This window comes from Bubalus kerabau, chromosome 4 (genome assembly GCF_029407905.1).
Source record: "Bubalus kerabau isolate K-KA32 ecotype Philippines breed swamp buffalo chromosome 4, PCC_UOA_SB_1v2, whole genome shotgun sequence".
NCBI classification, from domain to species: domain Eukaryota; kingdom Metazoa; phylum Chordata; class Mammalia; order Artiodactyla; family Bovidae; genus Bubalus; species Bubalus kerabau.
In genome coordinates, this window is record NC_073627.1 from 54,256,286 (window position 1) to 54,274,307 (window position 18,022).

The 18,022-nt window shown below is 36.3% G+C and overlaps 1 protein-coding gene across 1 annotated transcript in view; it reads right to left on the minus strand.

Annotated features, from left to right (window-relative positions):
• Positions 1-18,022, minus strand: part of GDPD1 (glycerophosphodiester phosphodiesterase domain containing 1) — a 52,174-nt gene that overhangs the window by 3,668 nt on the left and 30,484 nt on the right. Inside the window, exons 3-8 of the mRNA XM_055577478.1 lie at positions 15,758-15,893; positions 13,433-13,478; positions 7,945-8,063; positions 7,341-7,430; positions 3,915-4,048; positions 463-522 (exon numbers count right to left, since the gene is read on the minus strand). Of these exons, the coding sequence (XP_055433453.1) occupies positions 463-522; positions 3,915-4,048; positions 7,341-7,430; positions 7,945-8,063; positions 13,433-13,478; positions 15,758-15,893 (585 nt within the window). The remainder of the gene's footprint in view (positions 1-462; positions 523-3,914; positions 4,049-7,340; positions 7,431-7,944; positions 8,064-13,432; positions 13,479-15,757; positions 15,894-18,022) is intronic.

The following is an 18,022-nucleotide window of genomic DNA, read 5'->3' on the forward strand; positions in this document are numbered from 1 at the left end:
AGATGCCCACTGTACAGGTGGGGCTTCCATCCTGCTGTTAAGTCTCAGTGTAGCTCTTCCTTAGAAATGTGCCATTAGTCAATCTACACTCTCACATGTGTTGTGTTGCTGTACATGCTTCTTTTCACCATGTTGTTGAGTGCAGGCTAGTGGAAACAGTGAGTAAGTAGCAGGGGACGGGTATATATCCCAGGTCTGCTACTGACACGCCACGTAAATCATTTAACTTTGGGTAGCCAGGTGCTCAGTTTTCCCCTGAGTTTGATGAGATTATCTCCCAATTCCTCTTAAGGTTTCATGACTAGTAATTAAGCTAGTTCTAAATGATTCATACACATTCATTTGTATAGTCAATGTTCAACTCATCCTGGTTACAAATTACACATAGTCTGCTCTAGATTATAAGCATCATATTTAAGAGTTAAAACAATAATCTGTATATCAAGAAACTAAAATTCTTACATATCAGAAAGCCAGATGAGAAACTTCTGACTTCTGGACATGGTGTGTGGTTCTTTCAGCCTGAGGGAAAATAAAATTTAAATTAGAAACACAGGAATATATCAGTGTGATAAAACAAGTTCAAGAACAAAAATCAGTGCCTTGATTGTACTTGGTATATGCTTCAGTTCAGTTCAGTGGCTCAGTCGTGTCTGACTCTGCGACCCCATGGACTGCAGCACTCCAGCCTTCCCTGTCCACCACCAACTCACGGAGTTTACTCAAACTCACGTCCATCGAGTTGGTAATGCCATCCAACCATCTCATCCTCTGTTGTCCCTTTCTCCCGCCATCAATCCTTCCCAGCATCAGGGTCTTTTCCAATGAGTCAGCTCTTCGCATCAGATGGCCAAAGGACTGGAGTTTCAGCTTCAGCATCAGTCCTTCCAATGAATATTCAGGACTGATTTCCTTTAGGATAGACTGGTTGGATCTCCTTACAGTGCAAGAGACTCTCAAGAGTCTTCTCCAACACCACAGCTCAAACGGATCAATTCTTTGACATCAGCTTTCTTCACAGTCCAACTCTCACATCCATACATGACTACTGGAAAAACCATAGCTTTGACTAGACAGACCTTTGTTGGTAAAGTAATGTCTCTGCTTTTTAATATACTGTCTAGATTGGTCATAACTTTTCTTCTAAGGAGCAAGCGTCTTTTAATTTCATGGCTGTATCTGAGTTAAAGTCGCCCATTCCAGTCCATTTTAGTTCACTGAGTCCTAAAATGTCGATGTTCACTCTGGCCATCTCCTATTTGACCGCTTCCAATTTTTCTTGATTCATGGACCTAACATTCCACGGTCCTATGCAACATTGCTCTTTACAGCATCGGACCTTGCTTTCATCACCAGTCACATCCACAACTGGGTGTTGTTTTTGCTTTGGCTCCATCTCTTCATTCTTTCTGGAGTTACTTCTCCACTGATCTCCAGGAGCATACTGGGCACCTACCGACCTGGGGAGTTCATCTTTCAGTGTCCTATCTTAAAATCTGGGAAAGGACAAAATTAAATTAGAACAAAGCCCATTTGGATTCTCTATTTTCATGATTTCAAGCTAACTTTTTGCTACACTCTTCAAAGTTTAAAATTTAAAAGTTATCTTTCTGGAGATCTCAGATACCCAGAACCCATGTTTCTTCCTTTTTTGGTGAGGCCTCTTTTTCTCTTGCCTTGTCTGCTGTAATTTTGTACGCAGTAGATGTAAACACATAGCCAAACTTCACTATGTACTAAAAGATATTTGGGGTTAAAAATGAGATTAAAAAAAAACAAACAACCCTAAAAACATTTTTTTCCTTTCACTTTCAATGTTTGAAGACCTAGGCCCATCCTTTTAAGACATCTTTCCTACTGAAAGAGTACACTTGACTTTCAGACCTACAATGAGTTCCTTCAGCCTCTCTGATGCTGAGAGCATCAGCTGTGTCATTAACTTCGGGCTGTGCCCAGAGGCTTCTCTGACTAGTTGTCTTTCTACTGTGAAGACTGTTCAGCCTCTTTTGGAGTTCTAGTGCACAGTGATTTTCATTCTCCCCAGATCTTGATTCTTGTTTCCTTTCTAACTCCTTTTGTCTACACTCTTAGGATTACTCTGAGTCTCCCAACTTAAATTCTTTTTTTTTAAATTTATTATTTATTTTTAAATCTATCTTTAAATTTTTGGCTGTGCTGGGTCTTCATCGCTATGCACAGGCTTTCTCCAGTTGCCGCAAGCAGGGACTACTCTCTAGTTGTGGCACGTGGGCTTCTCGTTGCGGTGGCTTCCCTTGTTGCAGAGCACAGGGCTCTAGGCATGTGGGCTTCTCGTTGCGGTGTCTCCTCTTGTTGGAGGGCACAGGGCTCTAGGCATGCGGGCTTCTTGTTGCGGTGTCTCCTCTTGTTGGAGGGCACAGGGCTCTAGGCATGCGGGCTTCAGCAGTTATGACATGTGGGCCCAGTAGTCATGGTTCATGGGCTTAGCTGCTCCTTGGAATGTTGGAATGTTCCCCAACCAGGATCAAATTCATGTCCCCTGCCTTGGCAGATGGGTTCTTAACCACTGGACCACCAAGGGAGTCCTTAATTTTTTCTCTTTTCAGTTTTTATTTGAAGCTTTCTAAATAAACTCCTTCTATTCTCCTAATTCTACCCGAGGTAAAAAGTTCTAATCGCAATTTCAGGAATCCCAAGAATTAAAAAACTTGAAATATTAATTACCTCATTAAACACAAACTATTACGTTGCCTTAGGAAGTATCCACTGTCTTTCATTAAAAAAATATACAAACAATATTCTACCGCTGTCTTAATCCATAATCACTTTTTAAAGAAAAAATAAATTCTATGAAATCTGTTCACATCTGTAATTTAATAACATTTTCTTCTAAAAGGAACACCTGGAGATGATCTCAAGAGCACAACAGGCCATTCTAGACCAGAGGAAAGCGAAGTAGTTTAGGGATAAATGGCTAGGAACTATTTTAATTTAGCAAACGAAAATAGTTTATTTGTAGACAAGAAGCGATTTCTGTTGTTTCATCTAAGAAACAGCTACAGAAATTGCTAATAAATACTATTATAATCAGGAATAGACAAAATAAGCATACACATAACTAACAAACTCAAACTGGAAGACAAGCATGAAACACAGATGCTGAGTACAAGAGTGCTGACCAACTTCTTTTTCTTACTGATATTTTCTAATGATTGCTTATGTTCAGCTTGATTTTTTATAGTTCTGTGGGGATGAAAAAAGTTCTCATGCAGGTGAAACCACATTTAAATGATCTCCCCAGAAGCTCCAGAGAAATTTACGGCTAGAAATGACATTCTAAGCATGTGAGATGAACATCTTTGTTAAATACAAATGATAAAGATAATTTAACGATAAAAGCTATCATTTATTGAGTGCTTATTTTTTGCCAGGCAATGCTCCAAGTGTTTTATACATTTTTACCTTTGTATAAACAGTAAATTAGTGTGTGAAAAGCAAGGCTTTATACCCAGTAGAGAAGTTACACAATTATGAAGTATCCGAGAATCCCTTGGACTACAAGGAGATCAAACCAGTCAATCTTAAGGAAATCAGTCCTGAATATTCTTTGGAAGGACTGATGCTGAAGCTGAAGCTTCAATCCTTTGGTCACCTGATGGGACGAACTGACTCATTGGAAAAGACCCTGATGCTGGGAAAGGTTGAAGGCAGGAGGAGAAGGGGACGACAGAGGATGAGATGTTGGATGGCATCACCAACTCGATCGACATGAGTTTGCGCAAGCTCTGGGAGTTGGTGATGGACATTGAGTCGGTGATGCCATCCAAACATCTCATCCCTCTGTTGTCCCCTTCTCCTCCCATCTTCAATCTTTCTAAGTCTTTGTCTTAGTTTTCCAGTAATTGCTAACTGATGAAAACAGGGTAATCACTTACTTCAATATGATAGAAGGCATTGGGATTTCAAAAAACTGTTCTCGAATGGGCACAAAGGGCAAGAGGCCGGTGAAGAACAGGCCAAGAACGAGCAGCACGCGTTGTAAACTGAAGAGTATAGGAATTTCCGAATTCTAAAAGACACAAACAATATCAGAGGATTATTGCACAACCTTCAAAATTTCCCAAGACTGTATCTTGACATCTGTTTAAAGTATTCCCTAAATCATCAACATCCACTTCCAAATACACCACACTTAGAAATGACTGGTCCTTGACAAACAGGTCAGGATCTATGCTGGAGTCCTACAGTATAAACCGATACTCAAGCGTCTCCATTCTCCACTCTCCGCTTCTGCAGCACCAGTCCTGTCTCTTGGTGCTAGTCTCTATCACCAGAGATTAAACATATCAAATTTAATGGAACGAGATAAAGAAATAATGATATGAAATATTCAGTAACCTTCTACATACTCAATAACTATACATATATATATTTTTAAAATAGGATATGATACAGATATATGTTAATAGTGTTGCAAATATTCACGTTTTCATCTTGCAAAACTGAAACTCTATACTTATATTAAACAAATCCCCATATTCCCCTCCCCCAGATCCCCCATGTCTATCTTTAAAACAAATAAAAATTTTAATACATTTGAATGTTTCTGTATAAAATATATTGAAAAAAATCATGCAAAAACATATTTTATTTAACATTCAGTCACTTAAAAATATATATTTATTGGCTACTTAGCTGTGATACAGGGGGTGTTTTTTGTGGCATGCGGGATCCAGTTCTCTGACCAGAGACTAAACCCAGACCCCTGCAGTGGGAGCATGGCATCTTAGCCACTGGACTACCACCAGGGAGTCTCCATCCACTCTTTTTTACATTTCTTTCCCATTTAGGTCATCACAGAGCACTGAGTAGAGTTCCCTGTGCTATACAGTAGGTTCTTCTTAGTTACCTATCTTATACATAGTAGCATATATGTGTCAGTCCCAGTCTCCCAATTCACTCCACCATCCTCCCATTCTTTTATATTTTTAGCTTCTAGCATCTGGGAATTAAAGAGCTAATATGAAATTCTTATACATCGTAATTTAAGAATTATAAAAGATGCATGAATTACATAAGCATGTTCATAGTACAAATGACAATTATTGTTGAGACATTCTTCCTTAGGTGTTTGAAAATTACTGCTGAAATCTTGGGAGTTTTTAAATTCTAAAATGACAGAAGCCCAGAGATGTCTAGAAAAATACGTGAATCAAGGGGAATGTTCTGTGATTCTGGGCCAAAAGTGAACATGTTATTTTGAAATAATTATAAACTCACAGGAAGTTGTAAGAATGTACTAGAGTCCCATTTATTCTTAACTCAGCTGCCACATCTATAACCAGATGTACCAAAACCAGGAATTGACAGTGATATATTACTGTTAGACTGTCAATCTTACTCAGTTTTCAGCGTTTTTAAAACTTGTGTTAAAAAAAAAAAACTTGTGTTCATTTGTGCATGTGTATAGTTAGATGCAGCTGTAATCCATGTATAGGTATGTGTAATCACCACCAGTCAAGACACAGAACTGCTCCATCACAACAGAGAATTCCCTCCTGCTACCTCCTTAATTAAATGAATGATTTCATGTGCACCATTTTCACTTTACTGAGATAAATGCCCAAGAGTAAGATAGATGATTAATATGCTAAATGTATGTTTGGTTTTCTAAGAAACTACTCATTGAATTAAGAGTGGCTATTTTATTTTACATTCCCACTAGCAATGCATGTGAGATGCAGTTTCTCCTCATCTTCTCCAGCATTTGCTATTATCACTGTTTTTAATTTGAAAAAAAAATTGAAAAAATTGATGTAAAAAGGGGCTTCCTTGGTGGCTCAGATGGTAAGGAATCTGTCTGCCATATAGGAGACCCAGGTTCAATCCCTGGGTCGGGAAGATTCCCTGGAGAAGGCAACAGCAACCCACTCCAGTATTCTTGCCTTGAGAATCCCATGGACAGAGGAGCCTGGCCAGTTACAGTCCATAGGGTTGCAGAGTCAGATACGACTGAGCAACTAACACACACACAAAAAGATCAGCAGGTCATGAAGTCTCCAGTATATTATCTTGCTTTTGTCTCAGTTCTATATTCTTGGGGATCTGAAGTCACTCAGCCCATTGATTATTCTGTTCGGTCCTTTTGTACACAGATAAATAAAACTTATTCCTTGCCTTAATGAGAGCCTCATTACTTTTGATTGTACTTTTAATTATAATGGTGCTGATTTTGCATCTATGCTTTCCTTCTTTGCCAGGAAGGAAGGCCTTTTCAAAAGAATTCTTTGTATTTCAGAATTGCACCTTGTGTCATAATATTCCTACTGCATCATCACTTGTATTCTGAAAGAGAATCTTCAATGCTTAAGATTTTTTAACTCTTTGTATTTCAAATCCTCTTAGCTGACTATGAGCTAAATTTTCTTGTAGAGGCTTAGTGTACCATTTCAAAAATACACCCAATTTTTATAGATATAGTTTCTTCAAACAGAAGCATTTCAATTGGTGGATGGCTGTAATTCAATATGCTACCTGATAATCTTTACTGTCCATCCAAAAGGAAATCAGTCCTGAATATTCATTGGAAGGACTGATGTTGAAGCCGAAATTCCAATACTTTGGCCACCTGATGCGAAGAGCTGACTCATTTGAAAAGACCCTGATGCTGGGAAAGATTGAAGGAGAAGGGGACGACAGAGGATGAGATGGTTGGATGGCATCACCGACTCAATGGACATGAGTTTGAGTAAACTCTGGGAGTTGGTGGTGGACAGGGAGGCCTGGTGTGCTGTAGTCCATGGGGTCGCAAAGAGTCAGACACGACTGAGTGACTGAACTGAACTGAATTGAACCTGATAACCATGATTTAACTCTATTTGGGAAGTAATGTAAAGAAAAGCTTAAGTTGTAAAGTTGAAGGACTAAATACTTTCCTTCATTCAAAATTATGCAAAAAAATTTTGATTACCTAACAAAAACCAGACACTAAAAGACACACATATATACATAATAAAATGAATAACATGTTGGCAAACAACTAATATTATCATGTGAAAATAATAATTCTGTGAGCCAGTCTAATCATAGTGAACTTAATTGCAAGGTCTATTATCAAAAAAAAAAAAAAAAGGTCCATTATCTACTCAACCTACTATCTATAAATTCATTATGTCTATTAGTAAACTTCTGGTTAGCTGCTTCCATCCAATACTATCTGTCTTTGTAACAAGGCTATATGAAATAAGATATTTTTAAAAAATTATGACTGTAATTACTTAACTTTTATAGACATATAACAACAACAAAGATAGATCATTCTGTATCTTTTTTTCCCATTCTGTATTGTTTTTGAAGCTTACCTCTTTGTAGCACTTCTCTACAATTTCATAGCTGGCGTTACCCCACACTGTTATGTGTTCTCGTCTGTACTGCTTCACCAATTCCGAAACCTACATGTGAAAATTCAAAATTTTATTCATGTGACTCTTTGTAAATCCACTTACGTGATTTTACTTATAAAATGGATTACAACTATCTGCTGGTGCACAGTATAAAATTTTGAAAGAACTGATCATTAAATTCAGATTATTTCATAAAGTACAAGAAATTACATCTACCATTATATGATTTATCTAATAGAATACAACTGTTTAGTAACTGGACATAAACTAAGTACAAATGAAACAAGTGAAACTGGAAGAAGTTAATTACATAAATGCCACAGCCATGGGGGTTCACAGGAACTCACACTTATCCATGACTGAGACATGACAAGTCACTCTGAAAACAGGCTTTCCTACAGTAGAGTGATCTCTTCTACCAGGGTAGTATTTAAAACAGTGCTGGTCCCTAGAGTATCACATTTCCTTGAACATTATCAATCTATGCAGGCACCTGCGCTAGCCGTATTTAGTTCGTGAAATCGGATTGCAATACGCTCAGAGGAGGCAATGCCTTAAGTACCTTCTTAATCAGCAAATTGTTGTTGACTTTGATATCGATGTTAATGGGAGTGTTAGGAAAGGCCTCAAAAACTTCCTTCAGTAATGGAATTCGGTTATCTTTTCCTTCACATTGGCATGCTGAGAAAGCAAGATTTTTAAATGTATTTTTAAAAGATCACTTTTTTGATGATTAGAAAAGTTAAGAGTATGCAGTCATAACAGGACATTTACAAAATGATAAAAAGTATAAAGAAGAGAAGAAAAATCATCTAGAAATCCAACAAGTTAGATATAACCACTGAGACCATTTGGTGTACTTTCTCTCCTCTTTTTTCCCTATACATAATCTGATGATGTTATAATATAGTGTCCCTTCAGGTTTTAACTTGATCTTTTCACATAAGTAAAAATAAATGCTAGTATACTGTATTTATGATTATGATTAAAAGTTTTCCATTATATTTTTTGAGATAACTGTAGATTCACATGTAGTTTTAAGAAACAATATAGAGATTTATGCAGGGTTTACCCAGATTTCCCAATGGTAACCTTTAGCAAAACTGTAGTATGATATCATAACCATGATATTTACATTGATAGAATCCACGGATCCTATCCTGCAATTATTATTTTAAATAAATTTAAGGGTTTAAAATTTAACCAGTCTCCTTGAAGGATAACATAATCTGTCACTCCAAAATATGCCATTTTGGCATAAGGAATCTTCTGAAGCAGAGGCAATTGAGAAGAAGCAGATACAAGAAAAGTTCTCGATGCCCATCCCCCAATGCCTAAAAACAAGACTAAATTGTGCAAAAAATAAGCAACAACCCTTGACCCTTATCAGCACCAAAGGACTCTATATAAAAAACTACTGATTAGTCTTTATCTTCCATCAACCCCCCATATTTACCTCCCCACCATTTGCCACTCTAGACATTCAAAGTCCTTTTTTCCTTTGTCTTGTCACTTCTCTGAAAATTTACTGGATTTTGTTCGCTTGTTTAAGATGCTATATAAACTCAAGTTCTAGCCACACCTTTGAGTATTCATCCCTGAGTTTCCTCCATGACACCTGCACATTAGTAAACTTCTGTTTTTCTCGTGTTAATCTTTTTTGTTACAGAGTCTAGATGAGAAACTAAAAGAATAGAAGAAAAAAATTTTTCTTCCCCTAGACCTTACTACTGGAAACTGAGATTGTTTCTAAAGTTTTGCTATGATATCATCAGTAAATTTTTCAGACTGTGAATAATATGGTTAGGCAAGGGAAATGCATGCTAATTCAGTAATGGGTTGAAGAATTATATCAATGCAGTTATTCAAAGAAAACTGAGTCACGAAAAATCAGAAGAGGATTTTTAATCATTCTTTTTATTTTCTGAGGGTTATTTTATTCTTTCCTTAGTTCCATTTGCTCTAATTACTTATATAATATACTATACATACTATATAACTATTATAAAATTTCCCCTTCCATCTGAAACTTCAATTCCACTAATGCGTGAGTAACAAAATTGTGAAAGATCCTTTATTTCATCCTTATTGTACAGCAAACCAAAACAAACAAGCATATCAAAAAAAGTAATTTGAGTCTAAGTTCTAAAACTTTTTAAAACACAGGCTCGTGTGAAAAGCAGATGGGAATGGGAAAATTAAAAAAAAAGAAAAATATGTTATCATTTGTCTATTCTGTATTCTATTCTTACTGCCTTTTTACTATGCCTTATAATTCAGATGGGGCTCTGGGTCATTCTGATGGGACTGTTAATCATTTGGCTTTGTCTCCCAGACACAGAGAAAGCACATAACCTTTCAAGCATAAAAATATGGACCACAGGAGATGTTGCCTAAAAGGGATCCTGTACTTTTGAACTTATCAGAGGTCCATTTTTATGTGAAGAAGATGTGCTTGAGAACAAAGCTAACATGATGAAAATGGAATAAAGAAATGGAAATAAGACACAGACAAATTATTGCTTGAGCAACTGGAATCAGTTATGTTTGAAGGCATATAACCTCTAGACTTTTTAGTTATGAGAAAACAATAAATTATTCTTGTAAACTTCTCTTAAACTATTTTCAGATGGATTTCTAGTACTGATAACTCAAAGAGTTTGGACTTAGACTACAGAACTGAACTATAAAAATTAATTATGTTAATATACAAAAATTTAGCTATAGTTTTTATCTAACCAGACGCCTTCCTTCCTTAGGAAAATTGCATCTGCTGCATTCTAAATTGTTTTGATTGGGCTGTCAAAAACAGGCCTTCTCCCCACTCACTCTCACAAGTAGCCAAATGACCTAGGTCTGCCCAATCGTAACAGCCTGTCCCTTTATCCACATGAATAGTTCAAGATGGACACATGACCCAAGTCTAGCCAATCAGTGCCTTTCTCTAGAACCTTTCATAAGTAAGGTCACAGTACAGGCAGGATGTGAATTTACACTTGTCAGTGATCACATTCCTGCCACATGCCCCAAATCCATCTATAGTAAAAGAAGACCTCAGAGAAGCAGAACAATGGAATAAAGCAAGAGATTTTTTATGTGCCCAAGGATCCCATAATGTTTAATTATGATCCTCTCTCTAGGATATGGTCCTATAAACTGGTCTCTGTTACTTATAATTTAAAAAGTCTGAACGTGATGTTCTATTTGTACAGTCCAATATGTCAGCCACTGGCCACATGGGGCTATTTAAATTAAGATGAAATAGGGAACTTCCCTGGTGGCCCAGTGGTTAAAAATTCTGCCGTTTTATTACAGGGGGCATGGGTTCCACCCCTAGTGGGGGAACTAAGATTCCCCCATGCTGCATGGTGTGGCAATAAAGAAATAAATAAAATGAAATAAAATTTAAAATTCAGTTACTCGGGTATGCTAACCACATTTCAAGTACTCAACAGTCACATGTGGCTATTGACTATTGTATCACACAGTACAAATGTAGGACATTTCTATCAGTATAGAAAGCTATATTTAGGCAACGCCATTCTAGCTAAATTTTTGTTAGCTTATTCAATGTGGAAAAACTAATTTTGCAGTCGAAAGAATCACCATAGACAATAGCTATTCACACCTAAGTAGATGTACGCAAGGATCCCAACTTGGAAAAAGGTCAGACAAAACTAACTTTGGAAAAGCAACATGACCCATTACACAATAAGAATAATATTGAATCAAATAGTGGGAGGGAAAAAAGGAAATGAAAACATGCTAAGAGAATGTGTGCTAAAGTGATATGAAGATATTTAAATTAGATGACTCAGTCAGCACAGAATAAAGAGTTGGAGGAAGAAGTTTGTCCCCAATATTGTTCAGGCAGAGAATAACTAGAGGGGAAATATTACCAAAAGGGAAAGAGGAAAATAACATGAAAACATAAATGCTACATTTAGAGTGTGCCATAGGACGTGCTGGTGGATGGAACACATGAAGTGGCTCTGGAGCACACTAGAACTTTCAAACAGATCACTACAGTCAAATCTAGATCCAAACTATGTAATTTTCATGGAAAAGAGGTTATTTTCAAGTAAGCAGGACAGATAAAAATAAACCCTTTGGTTAACACATTTTCATGTTCCTTCTTTAAGTTTACTTTTTAATGTAGCCTGTGGTACATCAAAGTACCTTTAAAAAGAAAACACTCAATTCTTCCTCACTTAAGTTGTGAACCACAAAGAAAGCAAGAGGCCTAAAATCTGTATTCCTCTGAGAGTTGATTCCCTCTCTCCCTTTTGCTTTCTCTCCCTTCCTCCAGTATTTGAAGAAAACAACAGTTCTAGCAGGGGAACAGAAGAGGAAAAACACTGAACAACTTTCTGCCTAATCTGAGTCAAGTGTTTACAGTACCATATATGTCTGTTTCAAATACAAAAAACCTCACGTGTGAGGCACAGCCTTTAAGCTAATTATGATATGACTTGAATACAATATGAATGAAGGGTAATTATTGTTAATCATTAAATCTGAGAGTACATGGCATTGCTACTAACATGCTATTTGAAGAGACTCTGTAGCTACAGGGGCAGTACAGATAGCTGAACACTGGCCTGGTAAGGAGAAGACCTAGTTTCAAGTCCCAGGTCTGTCATTTTCTTGTTATATGACCTTAATCAAGGAAATTTACACATTTAGGATTCAGTTTACTTTCTCTAACAAGAGGAGACAGGGTTAGATGATTTCAGAGGTCTCTTCCCATTCAAAAGTTGTATGACTTATTTGGGAGATATAAAACCAGGGGAACAAATTTTTTTTTTTTTTTCCAAAGCATCTTATAAACTTTGTGAGGCTTTGGCTTTGCTCTCTATAAAGGAAAACTTGGGAAAAACTTCACTTAGGAAATTTTCTTAACTTTTCCAAGTCCACAATTGACACCAGTACTGAACAGCTTTGCAAGTTATAATCCTACTAATTATAAGAATGAAAGGTGTTTCATCAAATCAGCAAAAGCTTAATGATACTTACTTGGAAGGCAAAGTCAAAAAAACCCCCACAAACATCACATTGAAACATCCTGTAGAGACAGCCCATGCAAACAGGTTTCTGATTTTTATTTGGCTCTCTAAGGTTTCTTCATGGGGTCGCAAAGAGTTGGACATGACTTAGTGACTGAACAACAGCAACAACAAGGTTTCTCAATCAAGGAGAAATTATACTGGCCAATTTTAAGTTTAGCTCACAGAGTGGTTACAGGTCTTCTTGAAAATTAGTATCAACAGATCCTTGACATTTAACCAAGGTTTCAACTATATGCAAGCTTTACCAAGGACCATGACAAGAACATCATGCAGTTTTCCTGAGTTACATGTGAATCAACTCAAAACATGATGTTGGATTGTCAAGGGAAGGGCGCTCAGCACCTGTAACTCGAGGTGGTGTGTTTTCCATCCTAACGTAACTAACACATTGGACCAAGGGACATGTCTCTTTGTGGGAAATGTTCCCTCAAAAGAAAAAAAAACAACTATGTTGCTGATTAGAAAATGAAGATGACTAGGAAATGGATGGTTTATTCGACTAACAGAATTCTTTTACTGATTTAAAATATGGAGTAGCTAAATAACACAGAATGAAAAAATTACAGAATTGGCAAGGATCTGAAAGGGGTCCCTTTAATTTCTTTTCATTCTTCTTATTTATGATGGATTATTTACTACAAGTTATAGTAATATTCTAGAATTTGAAGCTTTAGAAGTGCAAAGTATCCCTAATAATATATGAGTTTCTCATAATTAATATTCAGACTTAAATGAACTAAATTTAGATAGAATGAGTCATTAATAAATCTTTGGGCATCATCATCTCAGGTTTAGATACCATCAAGATTTCAGATTTGTAGGCCTGTACAAACAAGCTTTGAGGGAAGACTTTTAGTTAGAACTTCTTATCATAAGTTAATACACATGTATTTCTAATTCTCAGCATAAATGAATACACTTAGTATATTCATAAATGAATACGCTAGTGTAAGCATTTTGTCTGCAAATGTAAATTATTACCTTTTTGAAACGAGACATCCAGTTTGCCAAGGTAAGGTGGGAGTTCCTTTAAAAGATATGATTGAAAAAAGTTAACTCTCAAAAAATAAAACGTATTTTAGCATCTTACATTAAGACATAAAGATTTGCTTCTTTGAAAAAGACAAAAATGAAATCTACAAATGTTTATATAGTAAACTCTTTAGCAGAACAGCCCCGGCAGCAAATTGACTGTATAATTACTGACTTTCATGACCTACAGGAAATCTGTACTGATACAAACCATTTGTCAATAATAAATACACAAAGATCTCAGTAGAAAAGTATCAGCAACAGACAATTCAAAGGGAAAAAAAATCATAAAGAAAAAATCTTCAAATTCATTAATAAGGAAATGCTAATTAAAATTTAATCTAGCAAATCAGGAAATTCTTTGTTTAATTATAGTGCCCCAAAATGGTAAGGGTGTGGCAAAATGGAAATTCTTTTAATATCAGATAGAAAAAGTCTTTTAAACACTTTTAAAATCCAAGCTAGCAAACAGCAACTTTCAATATATATTAAGAAACTATCGGGAATTCCCTGGTGCTCCCACTGGTTAGGACTCTGTGTTTCTGCCTTGAGGTCCTGGGTTCAATCACTGGTCAGGGAACTAGGATCTCACAAGTCACATGGCCAAAAAAACCCACAACTATAACATTCCTAATTTTTTATCCAATAATTTCCCTGCTGAGAGTTAATTTGTGTGTGTGCGTTAGTCGCTCAGTCATGTGTGACTCTCTGTAACCCCATGTACTATAGCCTGTCAGGCTCTTCTGTCCATGGAATTCTCCAGGCAAGTATACTAAAGTGGGTTGCCATTTCCTTCTCCAGGGGATCTTCCCAATTCACGGATCAAACCCAGGTCTCCTGCATTATAGGAGATTCTTTACTCTCTGAGCTGCCAGGGAAGCCTGAGAGCTAATTTGGTGAAATAATTTTATTTTTTTATTAAAAAAATTTTTTTAAAATGTGGACTATTTTTAAAGTCTTTATTGATTTGTTACAATATCGGTTCAATACTAGTTTTTTTGGCTGCAAGGCATGTAGGATGCCAGCTTTCCAATCAGGGATTGAACCCACACTCTGCATTGGAAGCTGAAGTCTTAACCACTGGACCACCAGCGAAGTACCAGGAAATAATTTAAATATAGAGAAAATTTTATCTTTACAAAACTTTATTACACACATATAAATAGATGTTCAGGGCAATGTTATTCCTAATGGTGAAAGCAGAACTAATTCAAATACCCAACAAATTGGAATGGTTAAAAATAACAATATATCCACTCAGTATAATAACTTCAGTCATTTGAAATGTTTATGAAAAATAAGCATAGAATCTGAAAAGGCTAAATACTGTATGATTCCAACTATATGATACTTTGGAAAAAACAAAACTATGGAGACAATAAAAAGACCAGTCATTGTCAGGGGTTGGGGAGCAGGAAGGATGAATAGCTAGAGCACAGAGAATTTTTAGGACAGGGAAACTATGCTGTATACCATTATATTAGTGGATACAAGTTATTTTCATGTCTATCATATCAACGCCTATAGAATATACAACATGGAGAGTGAATCCTGATGCAAGCTCTGAACTCTGGGTGGTGACGTGTCAGTGTACCAATCGCGCCACTATGGAGCGGGATGCTGACAGTCGAGGGACGTTGTACCTGTGCTAAGTCAGGAAGTATTTGGGAAATCTCTACATATTCTGATTAGTTTTGTGCGGATATAACTGTTCTAAAGAATAAAAGTCTATTAAAAAAAAAAGGAAAAAAATGTACGTCATGCCACAATATAAATAATATACAATGAGAACACAACCATGTAAAAGACATTCAGAGTATATATAAAGATAGTATCCTGTTGACATAAGTTTTCTTTAGGTGGTAGAATTAAGCATTGTTTTTCTTCCATTTATCAGTTTACTATAATGAGCATATAAACTACTAAAATCAGATTTTTAAAGGGTTTTTTCCTATTCCCAAAGACTAAAACTAGTTCATATATATAATCTGAATCAAATAAATTGTAGAATATTTGCAACAAGTTGAACTTCAGTAGCTTTACATTTGAGGACTTTGGTAATTTTGTTGAAATATTTATTAAAGTAAGTCTTCACAAATGTATGTAATGAATACAAATTCTCACTGGAAGTCAGAATAGTTTTTTGTTTCCTTTGACATTCATTAATCTTTAACTTTTTTTCTTATTTACTGAAGCGCTATCTGGCACTTAGTGTTTTTAAAAATCTTATTAAAATACCTATTAGTTATTAGTTCATCATGCATTTTAACTTACACAGTACTTGAGATCAGAGATGTTTACATTGATCCCTGTTGATCTCTTTAGGTTCTCATCATGTGACACTACAACTTGCTCATCTTTTGTGATATGGCAGTCCAATTCCAACATATCAGTTCCAATTGTAACTGCGCTGAAGAAATACAAAGAAAAATAATGACATTCTGAAACATAAGCAAACATTTAGGTTACGTACATTAGATGAAAAAGATCACAGTGACATCAAAATAGCAGAAAACCCCATAATACTAAAATTTCTCAAGATTATTATTTATTATGAATAACTGATATGAAAATATTCTAAGTGAACTTAGAATAAATAAGAGACTGATGTTGCCTCCTTTCCATAACAAGCAATCCCTAATTTTGTCAACCTAAAATAAAGAAAAGGCTTCCCTGGTGGCTCAGTGGTAAAGAACCTGCCTGCCAATGCAGGAGATGGATGTTTGATCCCTAGGTTGGGAAGATTCCATGGAGAAGGAAATGGCAACCCACTCCAGTATTTTTGACTGGGAAATCCCATGGACAGAGGAGCCTGGTGAGTTATAGTTCATGGGGTCTCAAAAAAGTTGGACACGACTTAGTGACTAAACAACAACACAAATATAAAGGGAAGGACAGTGGACCAGAAGTTGAGATTTGGGTACCAGTTCCTACTTCACTATGAACTTGCTGTGTAACTTTGGGTGAGTAAATGCCCCTCTTTGGGCCTATATTTCCACATCTATAAAATGAAAGCTTAAAGAACAAAAAAGGATGCCCACTTCAGCCACTTAAATTCAGCACAGGATCAGAAACTCTATCAGGGAAATTAAGCAAGCAAAAAAAAAAGCACCAAAACTGGAAAAGAAGAAGTAAATTTATCACTATCTGCAGATGACAAAGTCTCATATGTAGATACAAAGGTTCCACACACTATTGTCAGAACAAAAAAAAAACCCAGTAAATTTCAATACAAAACAAAAACACAAAAATCATTTTTATTTCTGTACACTAAGAATGAAAATCTGAAAAAGAAATCGTGAAACAATTTCATTTACAACAGCATCAAAAAGAATACAAACTTTGGAATTAACTAAAGAGGCGAAGTTATGACCAACCTAGATAGCATATGGAAAAGCAGAGATATTACTTTGCCAACAAAGGTCCGTCTAGTCAAGGCTATGATTTTTCCAGTGGTCAGGTATGGATGTGAGAGTTGGACTGTGAAGAAAGCTGAGCGCCGAAGAATTGATGTTTTTGAACTGTGGTGTTGGAGAAGACTCTTGAGAGTCCCTTGGACTGCAAGGAGATCCAACCAGTCCATCCTAAAGGAGATCAGCCCTGGGTGTTCTTTGGAAGGAATGATGCTAAAGCTGAAACTTCAGTACTTTGGCCACCTCATGAGAAGAGTTGACTCATTGAAAAGACTCTGATGCTGGGAGGAAGTGGGGGCAGGAGGAAAAGGGGACGACAGGGGATGAGATGGCTGGATGGCATCACTGACTCGATGGACGTGAGTTTGAGTGAACTCCGGGAGTTGGTGATGGACAGGGAGGCCTGGTGTGCTGTGATTCATGGGGTCGCAAAGAGTCGGACACGACTGAGCGACTGAACTGAGCTGAAAGAGGCGAAAAGCTTGTACAATGAAAACTACAAAACACTGTTGAAAGAAATTAAAGAAGATATAAATAAACACACAGACACCCATGTTCATAGACTGGAACACTTAATATTGTTAAGATATAAATACTATATTGATCTACAGATTTAATGCAACTCCTATCAAAATTTCAATGATTTTTTTGCAGAAATAGAAAATCCATCCTAAAATTCATATGGAAGCTCAAGGAAGCTCAAATAGCCAAAACAATCTTGAAAAAGAACAAAGTTGGAAGACTCACACTTTCTAATTTCAAACTTACTACAAAGCTTGAAAACAATGTGGTACTGGCATAGAGACAACATGCAGACCAAGAGAAGACAGAGTCTAGAAATCTTCGCAGATATGGCCAAATGATTTTTGACAAGAATGCAAAGACTATTCAATAGGGAAAGGCCAGTCATTTCAACAAATGGTGTTGAGAAAACTGGATATTCAAATGTGAAAGAATGAATTTGAATTCTTACATAAAACCATATCCAAAAATAAACTCAAAATGAATCAAAGATCTAACTGTAAGACCTAAAGTGGAAAAAAAAGAAAAACTCAGAAGAAAACATACAGGAAAAGCTTCATTGAATTGCACTTGGCAATGACTTATTGGATATGACACCAAAAGC